The 13,951-nt window shown below is 45.7% G+C and overlaps 1 protein-coding gene across 1 annotated transcript; it reads right to left on the bottom strand.

Moving 5' to 3' along the window:
* Positions 1-7,206: 7,206 nt before the first annotated feature.
* Positions 7,207-13,482, bottom strand: TMEM17 (transmembrane protein 17). The gene is made up of 4 exons (XM_050952236.1): positions 13,313-13,482; positions 11,309-11,412; positions 10,533-10,646; positions 7,207-7,943 (listed from the first exon to the last, which is right to left on the bottom strand). Exons 1-4 carry the CDS (start codon positions 13,419-13,421, stop codon positions 7,590-7,592), a joined length of 681 nt encoding a protein of 226 aa, XP_050808193.1. The 5' UTR covers positions 13,422-13,482; the 3' UTR covers positions 7,207-7,589.
* Positions 13,483-13,951: the final 469 nt, after the last annotated feature.

The raw sequence follows: 13,951 nt of genomic DNA on the forward strand, positions 1-13,951 counted from the left end.
TACCGCTAGGTTTTGGCAAGGCCTCATCAGAACCTTCCCACCTGTCGCACCCCCATGGGACCTGAATCTAGTTCTCTCTATGCCAGTGAAGCCACCCTTTGAGCCATTAGCTTCATGCTCTGTCCCTCCATTCCATGAAAGTTGTCTTCCTGCTTGCAATTACTTTCACGAGAGAGGTTGGTGAGCTCAGAGCTATGATGGTGGACCCACCTTTCATGGTGTTCCACAAAGATAATCTCCCTACAGCTATACCCCAAACTTTTACCAAATGTGGTCTCCCAGTTTCACATCAATCAAGCCATCCATTTACCAGTTTGGCTTCTGCCACATGCTTCTGCACAGGAACATGGACTCTATTCTCTCAATGGGAATAGAGCTCTGGCCTTCTACCTGCAGAGAATGAAAACAATCAGGAAGTCTCCTAGACTATTTGTTGCAGTAGTAGTGAGACTCTGGACAAGACAGTCCACCCTGGGAAACACCAAAAGGATTTCTGTTTGCATTAAACTCTTCTATCAACTGTGATCTCACTTACAGGACTCACGCCATGAGAAGGCTCAGGCTTCAACTACAACCTCCCTTCAAGATGTTCCACTTGTAGACATATGTAGAGCGGCCACATGGCATTCAGTACATACTTTTGCAGTGCAGTATATCTTAGTGCAGGACTCTGCAGCAGATGCCTCCTTCAGCATGGCAGTTCTCCACATGATCATTCCATCTTCATCCTCACACCCTCCTCCAACATAGGTACTGCTTGTCAGTCACCCTCAGTGGAATACAATAGGGATCATCACTAGAAGAAGAGGAAGTTCTTCACGCTGTGTGGTCCCTATTTTGTATTCTACTTCCCATCCACTTTCCCCTCTGCTGCGAATTGGTCAATTCATGGTAGAGAAGGAACTGGATATAGTCGGTCCACCACACCCTTTATTGCCTTGGATGGAAGCATGAGGCAAACCAGGGCACATGCACGGACCCACAGACACTACTTTCAAATACTTCGACTCTTGATGCATGGCGTGCATGTGTAACCCTCAGTGGAATACAGTAGGGACCACAACTATTGAAGAACCTCCAGTTATGGGTAAGTAACCTTCTCTTATTACTTCAAATGGGGCAAGAACTGACTGTGTACCAATTTCTGCAAATTTTGCTGCTACATTAAGGACTTAGAGATTAATATTAAATCTATTCTAGTATAGCTGATGAGGGTATGAATAAATGTGTAATCTCATTCCACTGGATATAATTATCTCCAGAAATCTGAGAGATAGACTTGTTGGTATAGAAAGGTTAATGCTGCACCTGTTTCCTTCTTTTGTCTTTTTATCAGCTCTGTCCCAGTCAAGAATAGGTGTACAGCTGAAGTCTCCTCCAAGTATAATTTCCCCTTCCTGAAACTGTTGCAATATTTTAAAGAAATTCTTTTCAATTTTTTTTATTTTACTTTTCCTTTTGACTGGGAGCATATGACAAGCCCACTGTTATTAACCCAGCAACTATGCTCCATCTTTAAATAGATCTTTAATCTGAAGAGGTATGTGGTCAGCAAATATTATGCCCACTCCTCTTTTCTTTGTCTGAAGCAAAAAATGTCCACTGAAGCAGACTACTTTTCATGCCCAGAATTTGCCCCTGTGGAAAATTAGTTCATTGAAGTAAAATGATCTGAGAATGGGGGAGGCTGAGTTCTGACTGGGCATTTTTCCTTTTAATGACATTATTTAGAACTTAGACATTCAAAGATGTTATATTAAAGGGAAGAGCCATTGAGAATAACTACTTAGCTTATTGAAAATTTGAAAGTTGTGTGTGTGATTCACTGCCTGTTTGATGGAATATGAACCCTTTTGTGTGGCACACCTCTCTCAGTTCTAATTCTATTGTATTCACCATTGCATGCATGAATATGGCTTGGTTTCTTATGATTCAGCTCCACTTCCCCAGTTCCCTCCCCTGTCCTACCTTACCCTTACTTTAAATCATAGAATAAAAAAACAAAATAGCATATAAATCCATCCCCAAGGAACAGCTGACTGAAGGAGCTGAGTTAATGGCTTCCGAAAAGCTCCATACAACTGAAGATGATGGTTTCAGTCATGGAGCAGGAATCAGAGAAGAGAGAGTGAAGTGAGTCCAGAACAAAAACAGAAGCGAGCCTGGCAGGGTCTGGAGTGAGGGGATAAAAAGGGATAGACATAGAGAGAGCACAATTGGCAGAAATGAGGCACTACTTAGAGAAATGTAAAAGACCAGAATGGGGGGAGTATGTTACTTAGTAGTGGGTGTGATACATGAAGGGGGAGAGAATAGCTCCCTTTGATGAATACCCAGCCAGCCAGATAGCTGTAAAATCCCTCTTGGTAGCTGTTCTCTGCTTGCTTTACCTGTAAAGGGTTAACAAGCCCACAGGTAAAAGAAAAGGAGTGGGCACCTGACCAAAAGAGCCAATAGGAAGGTAGAACTTCTTAAAATTGAGAAATGAACTTTCCCTTTGTCTGTAGCTCTCTGGGCTGAAGAGACATGGCAGCAGGAATGCTATGTAAAGTTTGAACCAGACATAAAAATCATCAGATCATATCTAGAACTACTTTTAACAACCCAAAAGTGTAAGTAGATCAGAATGTTTAGCTAGACGCAATCAGGTTTATTTGTTTATTTTTTAAGGCTTGTGGATCTCCTCTGTGCTAACCCCAGATGCTTTTGTTTGCTTGTAACCTTTAAGCTGAACCCTCAAGAAAGCTACTTTGGGTGCTTAATTTTTGGAATTGCTCTTTTAAAATCTAGCAAAAGCCTAAGTTCCAAATGTATTTTTTCCTTTTTGTTTTTAATAAAATTTACTTTTTTTAAGAACAGGATTGGATTATTGGTGTCCTAAGAGGTTTGTGCATGTTTGATTAGCTGGTAGCCACAGCTAATTTCCTTTTCTTTGTCAGCTCTTCCCCAGAGAGGGGGTGAAAGGGCTTGAGGGTACCCCACAGGGAGGAATTCCCAAGTGCTCCTTCCTGGGTTAAAAGGGGTATTTTTGCATTTGGGTGGTGGCAGCATTTACCAAGCCAAGGTCAGAGGGAAGCTATAAACTTGGGAGTGTAATACAAGCCTGGAGTGGCCAGTATTAATTTTTAGAATCTTTGCAGTTCCCCACTTTCTGCATTCGAGTGACAGAGTGGGGATTTAGCCTTGACAGTGGGTGATGTTGAAAGTGTGTGCGCTCCTCCCCCTTCGCACAATGTAGGTCAGCTCCCCTGAGGGTGAAAGTTAGGGTTAGAAAAAGAAACACTTGCAATGCTGGGGTTAGACCTGGGGATAGGATTCCAAAGAATAGGGCTGCTTGCCTAAGGGTTAGAATTGGGATCAGCAGGGCTCCCTGGCGTAGGGTAAGGGTTGAAAAGGGCAGTGCTCCAGCCTAGGGTTAGCGTTGGGGTCAGTAGGTCTCCCCGAGCTAAGGTCAAGGTTTCAAAGGATAGGATTCCCAGCCTAAGATAAGGGTCACAAAGGGTACATCTTCTCGGTCTATATGCTACATTCAGCCCCTAGGGATTCCAGGACTAGGGTTAGGTTGGGGTCACTAGGACTCCCTGACCTAGAGTAAGCATTGGGGTTTGTAGGGCTCCTTGACCTAGAGTTATGATTGCAGTCTGGAGGGCTCCCTGGCATAAAGTTAAGGTTACAAAAGTTAAGGTTTCTTGTCCTAGGGTTAGCATTGGGGTCAGAAGGGCTCTCCTGCCCAGGGTTAGGGTGACAAAGGATTGTGCTTGCCTGGTTAGGGTTAAAAAGAGGAGGCTCATGAGTTATGGGCTTGATGATGAGTTTTGGTGGGTGGGAAGCACCCCTCTGCAGAACCCACTTGAGGAAAGTAAGAGAAGCATGAGGCAAGGCTGCCCTCACATCATGGAGTACAAGACAGGGTGGATAGCCCCATGTGCTGTCTAATTTTGACAACATCCACCCATTCCCTCTGATTGTAGTCCAGGAGGTCTGAGTCTGGTGGCACCAACCAAGATCAGCTTCTGACACACCAAGAGGGACTAAGGTTGGAATTTAGCATGGATTCTGCAAGGAGGTCCTCCCATTGGCAGCCGCTACACACCTGGTCCAGGTTCTGAGGAGGTTCTGGTAAAAGACTGCAAGCTCAGAGAGGTCTCAGGGGAGCTGCCACTTGTCTTGGCACTCTTGGAAGCATGCTCTGGGCACAACTGCCTGAACTGTAAAGGAGTCTCTGCAGGGCCTGATGGTGGAAGGTGTGCACCTGGCTCAGGACGTAGACCAGGTCATGTCCGTCCTCCCACAGGAGGGCAGCCCAGGACACCTGCAGAGACCTTGTGCAGCCCTGGCAAGAAAAATTCCAGGATCATCTTCTGGAGACTGGCCAGGGTCCCTGGTAACAGGCTCAGGATGTTGAACCAGAGCATGGACAGGACTAGAAGATTCATCACCAGCACCCTCCCCTGCAGGGAAATGTACTGGAGCAGCCCCATCCACCTTCAGAGCTGGCCAGATAGCTTTGCCTCTAGATTTGGTCCAATTCTCCAGCAGGAAGTAGATTGTTGGCAGAAAGGTCTATGCCCAAATAGAGCAGTGGACCTGTGCCCCACTGGATGTCACAGAGCACAGGTGGGAGATAGCCAGCCTGCCTGCCACCCTTTCCCAACCATCGGGCCAGAGTTCTTGACCCAGCTGACTTGAGTGGGGAAGGAGGAAGTAGTGAGGTCTGGAGGGACTTTGCCCAAGATGCCAGGGAAAACATGACAACAGACCCTCAGGGAGAATAGGGCTATGCCCAGCTGAAACTGGGGAAGAAGACTGCACTAGTTGTGTTTTGGTTTGAAGTACTTTGATAAATGTGACTTCTTAAAGGGCTCCTGAAGAGAAATGATGGCCAAAGAGGCAGGGTGCCATAGAGCAGTGTTTCCCAAACTTGGGACGCCGCTTGTGTAGGGAAAGCCCTTGGCAGGCCGGGTCGGTTTGTGTACCTGCCGCGTCCGCAGGTCCGGCCGATTGTGGCTCCCACTAGCTGCGGTTTGGTGCTCCAGGCCAACAGGGGCCGCAGGAAGCGGTGGCCAGTACGTCCCTTGGCCCGTGCAGCTTCCCGCCACCCCCATTGGTCTGGAGCAGCGAACTGCGGCCAGTGGGAGCTGGGATCGGCCCAACCTGTGGACGCGGCAGGTACACAAACCGGCCTGGCCCGCCAGGGGCTTTCCCTACACAAGCGGCCTCCGAAGTTTGGGAAATATTGCTACAGAGCAACCTCTCTCCACAAGGGGGCACTCTAGAGTTACAAGCGGTTACAAACACCTTAATCCCTTTGATTTTTCTCCAGCACTGATGTCCTGTTCATTGAATTCTACACCTGGCCAGTTTATTCAAAATGTCATCATGCATCTTGACATTTCAATTCTTGTTCCCAAAATTGTGGACTCTGCAGTACCTTGGTGGGAGCTGTCAGCATTCTGAAAATGTGTCGTCTTTGGCATCATTATCACAGAACAGGAGCTCTCTACCAGATGTGGATGAGGGCAGTTGCTGATAATGGCCACTGTGGGTGAGTGTGGAGAATGAGGGCCAGGAAGACCTGTATGCAGCAGGAGTTAACTTTCAGTCAGGAAGCAGGGAACAAGTAGCTAGACAACAGGACACAGGACCCTAAGAGAATTGTGGGGAAGGCACTGGAGGACTAGCAGCTCTCACTTGTTATCACAGCACTAACCTAATCAACAGTACTGAGAGGTTGTGTTGGGGGCTAAGGAGGTAAGCTCACTCAAGGTCTGCTCTATATCCCCACTTGTGCCAACCAATTTGTGTTAACATAACCACAAATAAGTGAGCAGGTTTTTTTGTGTATGGGTAGGATGAAGTTAACTAACACCTGAGTTATACCTTGTTAACTCACTAGTGAAGCCAGGCACAGTAATTGATACTCTGGTTGGCCTGTTGAGGTCTTTTGCTCTGTTTTTGAGTCCTTATTTTAATTGCCTCTGAAAAGTTTCTCTTTGAATTGACCTGGGCTCTGATCTCTAGCTGTTGATTTAAGCTCAGCTTTGTGCAGTAGTTACACAGAGGCAAGATGACAATTTGTGCTACTGCATACAATTGTGCATACAGTTAAAGGGGCTTTTTATTTGAGAAAGGAATTCCCAGGACTACTGAGGGTGGGGGAGGATTTTTCAAATGTTGTATTTCATGGGCAGGGCCAGCGATCCTATGCTTAAATCTCACCAGCGTCTCCCTTACAGACTCTGAATGAAGGACCACAATTTTAACACTACTTCAGATACTCCTGGTAACTTCCTGCTTAAAAATTCCTTCCAGTTTGTCCTATTTCTACAAAATAAGTCAAATCCAGAGCTGGTACAAGTTGGAAGCAAGTACTTGCAGCAGTGGTTGCCTCATCAGGTTTGAATGTTAATAACAGATAACATTTAAATGAATAGTTGCAGAATTTAGTCACCTAACATCCAGCTCTCCTGCCCACCGAGGAAATCCAATTCTGATATGATACAAGGTCACTATACATTCCTCTCCACTGTAAGACTTTAATAGGCCTACGAAACCCCCATCCTTAACCCTATGGCATCTTTCCTTCATAGTGCAATTAGATTCCCTCTCCTCTTTGCCCTTCTCCTTTTCATTAACTCTGTGTTCATGTACCACCCCTCCCCTGCACCAATATGCGACTGCCTTTGCTCTGCTGATAGCCAGAGGGATCCACAAGAAGAAATTAAATTAACTTTTGATCACCAAAGATTGAGCAACAAACTTTTAGCCATTACTAGAATGGACAGTCCAGACATTACTACAGGAAGCTGCAAATGAGATGGGGGTTATATACCTGGCTCTGATATAGATTTCCTGTATTCCCTTAAGCAGATCACATCTCTAAATGTTTAAATAGCCTGTAATTTTCTGTGGCTCAATTACTGAGTGCTTCATTTTAGATAAGCAGGCCCTAACTATGAGGTGCTGGGTACCCAAAACTTCACCTGAACCAAATGGTGTTTTCTTGAATTAACAGTTTCTCTGACTGGAGCTCCCAATAACTGAGTCATCCAAAATTAAAGGTCACTTTAGAAACTTTGTCCATAAAGCTTTTTAAGTTCTTGTAGCATGACCATCACTGTAGTTTCTGCACACTTCCTTTTCTTACTGGCCTAGTGTGAGGCTAAATTCGTTGTTTATAGAGTGTATTGAGATCTGTAGATAGAAGAAGCTATATAGTGTGAAGTTTTATTAAAATGAATAAAATATGAATTTATTGTAAACAAAATATCCTTGTGCAATATTATGAACAGTAAATATCTTTTGTACACAATTTAAAAAAATTAAAGTTTGCATAAGTATAAGACCCACACTGCAGGCATTTCATCCAATGAATAACTATATACAAATGAAGTCAACTGTATAACTGGCAGAGCTAATGTGATGTTCAAGCAAAGTTCAAATCTCCCATCTTTAATGTTGGCTGTGGCAGAAGAACTACTTTTAGGATCTCTGAAAACTAGGAAGGTTGAGAATGAGCCAAAGAAATGGGAATAAAGGGACTATAGTAGCAAGAGACGTTCATCCTGAGGCTCTATCCTAGTAACCTGTCAGGCCTTGAGTGCAGACTCCCAATCAATATTTGATGGAGGAGCCTCCTCAAAATTTTGTCCTACCCGCCATGAAGCCTGCACTCTCTTCTTCTCTCGGGCTAGATAATCAGATGTGGGGTGATCGTCCAGCTGGTCAAATTCATTAAGGCTGAAACGAACTGCCAGCTGGTTCACCATTCTTTTCAAGGCAAGAAAAGCTGCAATGATCTGGAAGGTGAGGAAGAGGGCAAAAATGATGTGGACTGCTCGCTCCAGTGGCTGGATCTTCAAATCTTCATTAAAGAGCACGAAGAGGATTATGGGCAACTGCAGGAGGAGACTCAGGAGCCAAAAGCCAGCCAGTTCAGGTACCTACAACAGAAAGACATTACATCTAACATCAACGGTTGTTATAGCATGGCAACGAAACAATGCAAGCCATGTGTACACAGTTGGAGTACATACCAAAAACATGTATCCTGTAAAAATTCATTCTCCCTCTTCCCAAAGCCTGCGTATGCTATGGAGTTGCTAAGAAATAGGACTGGTTGAAAATTTTCTGTCTAAACTATTTTCCAATGAAAAATTTGGGTTTTTTTTGACTAAACTCAATTATTTGCCCAAAACCATCTCCTTTCTGTGGAAAATTTCTATCTTTCATCAAAAAACAAATGCCCCACATCTGAAAATTTTAATTGGTTATACAACTGCTGTGCTTCATGGGAATTGTAGTTGAGTTGCCTCATGCACCTCTTCTTATGGGCTTGGCTCCCACCTGAACTTCATCTTCCATGATGCAATGTGGCTATGCAACTCCTATGATGCCCCAGCTCCCTTAAACAAGAGAGGAGAAAGTGGTGTATCACGTATGATACAGTCTAACCAGTGAGCAAAGCTGATTGAAAATAAGAGGAGCATGTGGTACCTGAACCACAACTCCCCGATGTGCTATGGTAGCATTTCAGAATTGAAATATTTTGGTTTTAAATTTTTGCTAAAAAGTCAAAATTTTCAGCAGGGGACACCCCATTTCCCAGCCAGCTCTACTATGAAACAAAGAGACAACATAAATATTTAGCCAACAACTACTCAGAAAGCAGTTTACTATTCAGATTTTTGTTTCAACTAAATCCACAGCTTCAGGGAGTTAAATTCAGTGGACGATCATGGGCTTCCCTAGTGTTCCCATCATCTTCTAAAACCTCTGCAGAGAAGTCCTAGCCCTGCTGCTGCACCTAGTGAGTCCAAAACATCCTGGTAACAGCAGAAGCAGAGTGAAATGTGGTCATTGGCCTTCCACTGTTCCTGCCAGAACTGCCAGCCAAGTGTGATCCTCTTTACCCCCCCTTCCCCCACAGCGACGGAGAAGTGGACACAAGATTGCATCTTTGGCAACGAAGTCTATAGGATGTTCAGCAGCTCGGGTGACATGGGCAGTAGCAGAGTAAAACTAGTGGGGATAGTTTGATTCTCATCAGTTTCCCACTATCAATATCATCAAGGTAGTGCTATAGGCTGGAGCAGGAAGCACAGTCTTTCAAGGGGAATTAAATTAACAGAGCAATAAGCCAGGACAGAAGAAAACAACAAATAGAGGCAGAAAAAGGAGACTTGCACTGAAAGTTTAGTGTCAGTACATATCAGTATGGAACAGAGCCTGGTGCCTTGCTCCCTGGATCAGCCAGCTCTGGGGGCATCACATGCTACACTACTGTATCCTATAATACGTCTAAGCAGACCCACCATGTGACGGAAAGCTTCTAGAGAGCTGCATGAAGCTGAAGAGGATGGTTTCAGTGACGTGAGGTCGCTGGAGCAGGAATTAAAGAAAAGAGAGGGAAAATGAGGTTGGTATCCCCATACCAAAAAAACAAGAAAGGGGGGGGAAGAACTGAAATGAGGGGATGAAAGGGATAGACAGACACAAAAAGAGTATAACTGGCAGAAGAGAGGCTCAGATTGGCGAAATGCATAAAACCAGAATGAGGGAAGTAAATTATTTAATATGAAGGTGATTTTGAAATGTGTGTGCTCCTCATCCACCCCACAATTTAGAAAGACTAAATTTAAGTCCTTTGTTTATTCCAGGAGGCTTACAAAGGCCCGGTCTTATTCTATAAACTGGACACCATGAAGTTTAGACTTGAAATTAGATGAATGTTTCTAATCATTAGAGGAGTGAAGTTCTGGAACAGCCTTCCAAGGGGAGTAGTGGGGGCAAAAGACATATCTGGCTTTAAGACTAAGCTTGGTAAGTTTATGGAGGGATGGTATGATGGGATAGCCTAATTTTGGCAATCAATTGATCTTTCATATTTAGCAGGTAAATATGCCCAATGGTCTGTGATGGGATGTTAGATGGGGGTGGGATCTGAGTTACTACAGAGAGTTCTTTCCTGGGTGCTGGCTGGTGAGTCTTGCCCACATGTTCATAGTTTAACTGATGGCCATATTTGGGATCGGGAAGGAATTTTCCTCCCGGGAAGATTAGCAGAGGCCTTGTAGGTTTTTTGCCTTCCTCCGCAGCGTGGGGCACGGGTCACTTGCTGGAGGATTCTCTGCACCTTGAAGTCTTTAAACCAAGACTTGAGGACTTCAATAACTCAGACATAGGTTAAGGGTTTGTTACAGGAGTGGGTGGGTGAGATTCTGTGGCCTGCATTGTGCAGGAGGTCAGACTAGATGATCATAATGGTCCCTTCTGACCTTAAAGTCTATGAGTCATTCTGTGCTTTTGTGAACTTCAGAAACAAAGGAGCACCTACTCACTTGTGCAAAGTGACCAGCTTCTTTAGCTCAACTGACAGAGCAGTTACCTAGGAACATAAACCCCAGTTTAAGTCCAATTAATAAGTTCTCCTTTATAAGTAAATGTAATTGTGATGTGTCTCTAATTCAAAGCATCATACTTAACCCCCTAAGGCTCCTGAACTGATGTTCAAGGAGGTCAACAGAACATACCTTCTCCTGCAGATTGCCCACGTAGCCAAGATACAGTCGGATGGCCTCAATTAGAGAGGCTAGGACGATTACTGTGACAAGGATGAACTTGTAGTAATCTGGCAAGACTGGGTACTAGAGAGAGGAAGAAAGCAAGAATTCCATGGGGATGGAATGCACTATCACTATTTTATACAGCTCTACAGAAGTTTATGGTATTTGTGATCTGGAAATTCATGCAGCACTGTCAATGTTCCTGAAACCCGGCAGGCCATAGACCCCGATTTTAAAAACTGCCTCCAACCAAACCTGCCCCTAATTCTGTCATGAACTCTTGGACCTCCAACTACTCTGATATTTCTGCTGAGACATTGCACTCTATTAAGTATCACTTTCCATGTCTGGGTTGAAGGTAATGAGTAGAAGGGCTGAGTATTAGGGCTTATCTTCACTACTGGGGAGATCAAGGCTGCTGCAATTGATGCTGTGGGTGTCGATTTAGTGGGTTTAGCGAAGACCGCTAAATCGACAGCAGAGCGTTCTCTGGAGGACTCCGGAACTCCAGCTCCATGAGAAGATTAAGGCAAATCAACTGAGCAGCACAGTGAAGACACTGGGGTAAGTCGACCTAAGCTACGTTGACTCTCCAACTATGTTATTCATGTAGCTGGAGTAGTAACTTAGGTCGACTTACTCCGGTAGTGAAGACAAACCCATAGTCTTGCATACAGTGTGAAGAAACAAGTTTCAGACAGGCACCACAGATGTTGGAGGGGATATGTCCCCTCAGGACTTACCTTCAGCTGGAGCATGACAACACTGCTCACCCACCAAAATGGGAAAAAGTAAAGGTTGAAATAGAGGGACATCTGCAATGGCAAACTGGAGACTATTTCATTATCTAGAAAGAGAGAGAAATCCAGCAACTTCAACCAACACATTAATGGCTGGACTCTGAGATCAACCAAGTTCAACATTAAATATAGTGTGTTAAAATGTCCAAGGGAAGAATTCTGCTACATCATTCCCGACTGTATTCTAAAGAATCTACATGACAAGGTATATACAAACATACATCAGGAAGGAAGGGATTAAGCAGCTGTTCTGTTGCCACCCTTGCAAAACATGAATGGGTGGAAGAGAAGCTCAAAAGGAGAGCAGGTCAGTTCAGGAGAGCAGTAGACAGTGGAGGTGAACTGACCTGCACTCTGAGGTCTAACTTTAGCAATGTGGTAGTCTCATCAACAGGGCCTAGGATTAAGTGAGCATATATATTTGATTATCCTCAAATTAAAATTGATCCCTAAAGATCAGAACTCAGGCATGCTGGTGGGGAAGCTTGCATCGTATGGTCTCCATACAATACTTTTCTTTTGTATAGAAAATTCTAGACTCCAGCCATGTCAATCCGATGTGCTTTTTTAAAAAGAGAACCACCAGACTGGAATGTACATTAAAGAAAATGGAGTTACAAATCAAACACTATGGAGAGAAGAAAATTAGATGCTAAAACCCAGAAACACAGAACTTTGACCCCTGCAATATTAAGTGGGAGGTAAAGTTCTACAGTATTTAGTACTTGCACATAGGCTCAAAAAACTAGACACACAAAGTATAAAAAGCAAGGCCTTAAAAAATGAGAACACCAGGGAATGGTTTTGTTTCAACTGGCAAGTTTCCTTCTCCCATTGTCCAATTTATTGATATCACATTAAATCTACTTGAATTAATGATCAATAAATGCACTGTTGGAAGTTTCTCACATTACTCAAAGTGCAGCTCATAGAAGAATTAGCAATCACCACCATTTGTAGGTGTAGAAGGTCCTCTTTATGATTGCCTCAGCTGTACTTTCTGTTAAGTGTCCCTGTTTCAGCAGGTAGAACTCAAATTTAAACACCTAAAATATCAGCTAAATTTGGTGGCAGGGGAAGTCTGATTTATTTTATCTCTTAAAGTGCTTTGTGATCTCTGGATGAAAAATGCTAGGTAGTCATATCTGGTAAGTTACACTGAGCGCCTGGCTGAGTGTGAAGAGATCAATGGTTGTCAGAACAGTAATATTTTCACAGAAAGACACAGTAATGTCTTGCCCTAGGCTGATGTCTAATGGTACCCCACAATGTACCACATTTCATAATTTGTGATACTTTTCTTAAAGCCCCAGCTTCTGGAATCCTGTGATTGTGTGAGAATCTCAAGTTTCATTTTTAAGATGTTTCTAGCCCTCTGCCACGAAAAGCTGGGGGTAAAAAAATCTCATGATTTTGTTGATGGGCTTCTGAGTTTAGGGGTTGGCAATACAGTCTGGCCCCCTACCTAGGTTCTAGCCCCAATGTAGGCAGGCTCACGGCCAGGCTGCTGGTACCTAAGCCAAGCAGTGGTGCGGGAACAATTTTTTATAGTGGGGGAACTTTGGGGGAAAACCATGTATTAGGGCTGCTACTTCTAGCCAGGGGGTGCACCACGCCCCACCCCCCTAGTTCCAGCACCTTTAACGCCAACACTGTCGAACCCGACAGAGCCGCTTCCCCAAGCCAGGGTGGAGCGCGGCGGCTGCAGCCACCGTGGGGTGAGGGGAAGCTGTTGGCACAAGGGGGTCGTTCTCTCCCGCCGCCCGCGGAGCCCCAGGGCCTCTGAGCGCGGGAACACCGCGGAACCAGGCAGGAAGGCGCTGCCTCATCAGCCTCCAGCGCTATAGCGAGGCCAGAGCCGCCATCTTTGTTCCTGGCGGCGGCCCTCTCTCCCACAGTGAGGCTGCCGCCGCCATTTTTATTGCGGGCAGGGGAGCCGTTCCTTACCCAGGCTGCCGCCGCTGCCTCGGCGCTCCGGGCCGGTGCGGTTGCTGTCGCTGAACACAGTCCGGCTGAAGGAGCCCAGCCTCCTTCTGACCGGGTCCGGCAGCGCCATGCTGGCCGCGCGTCCAACCCGCTGCTATGGCAACCAGGGCGGAGACGCGAGGCGGCACGCACCGACGCCCCCTGTCGGTTAATAAGAGACGCGAGCATGCGCAGTAGCCAGCATTGAAGCCGACGCGGTACCCGAGTCTCTATCCCCAGCGCACTAAGGCTGGGTGGGTGGCTGGGCGCTGCGCCTCAGGGAGCCACATCCCTGCCCCAGGCTCAGGCGGACTCGGGATTGCTGCCCCCGGGCAGTGCCTGGCTGGTGTCAGCCCCAGGGCTGGGGGCAGGGCCGGATTAACACAGGGGCAGCCGCCCAGGGACTCAGGCTAAGGGGCTCCCCGCAAACATAAATCCATAGTTACAGACAGGTCAGTGGTGACCAGCCCCTCGATCACAATCGACTGGTCGATCCTGGAGCCTCTGCCAGTCGATCGCGATCTCCGGGCTGCTAAAAGTCCAGTGGTGCAGCAGGGCTCAGGCAGGCTGGCTGCATGGCACGACCCCACACAGCTCCTGGATGCGGCTGGCTGCGGGCAC

This window comes from Gopherus flavomarginatus, chromosome 4 (genome assembly GCF_025201925.1).
Source record: "Gopherus flavomarginatus isolate rGopFla2 chromosome 4, rGopFla2.mat.asm, whole genome shotgun sequence".
Classification (NCBI taxonomy): domain Eukaryota; kingdom Metazoa; phylum Chordata; order Testudines; family Testudinidae; genus Gopherus; species Gopherus flavomarginatus.

What these genes read in the sequence shown, in the direction of transcription:
- TMEM17 (XM_050952236.1), bottom strand. Translation starts at nt 13,421, where the DNA reads ATGGCGCTGCCGGACCCGGTCAGAAGGAGGCTGGGCTCCTTCAGCCGG. An exon ending in AGGCAGCGGCGGCAGCCTGG is followed by an intron (nt 11,413 to 13,312) that starts GTAAGGAACGGC and finishes CTCTCTTTCTAG; the next exon opens with ATAATGAAATAGTCTCCAGT. An exon ending in TTGTCATGCTCCAGCTGAAG is followed by an intron (nt 10,647 to 11,308) that starts GTAAGTCCTGAG and finishes TCCTCTCTCTAG; the next exon opens with TACCCAGTCTTGCCAGATTA.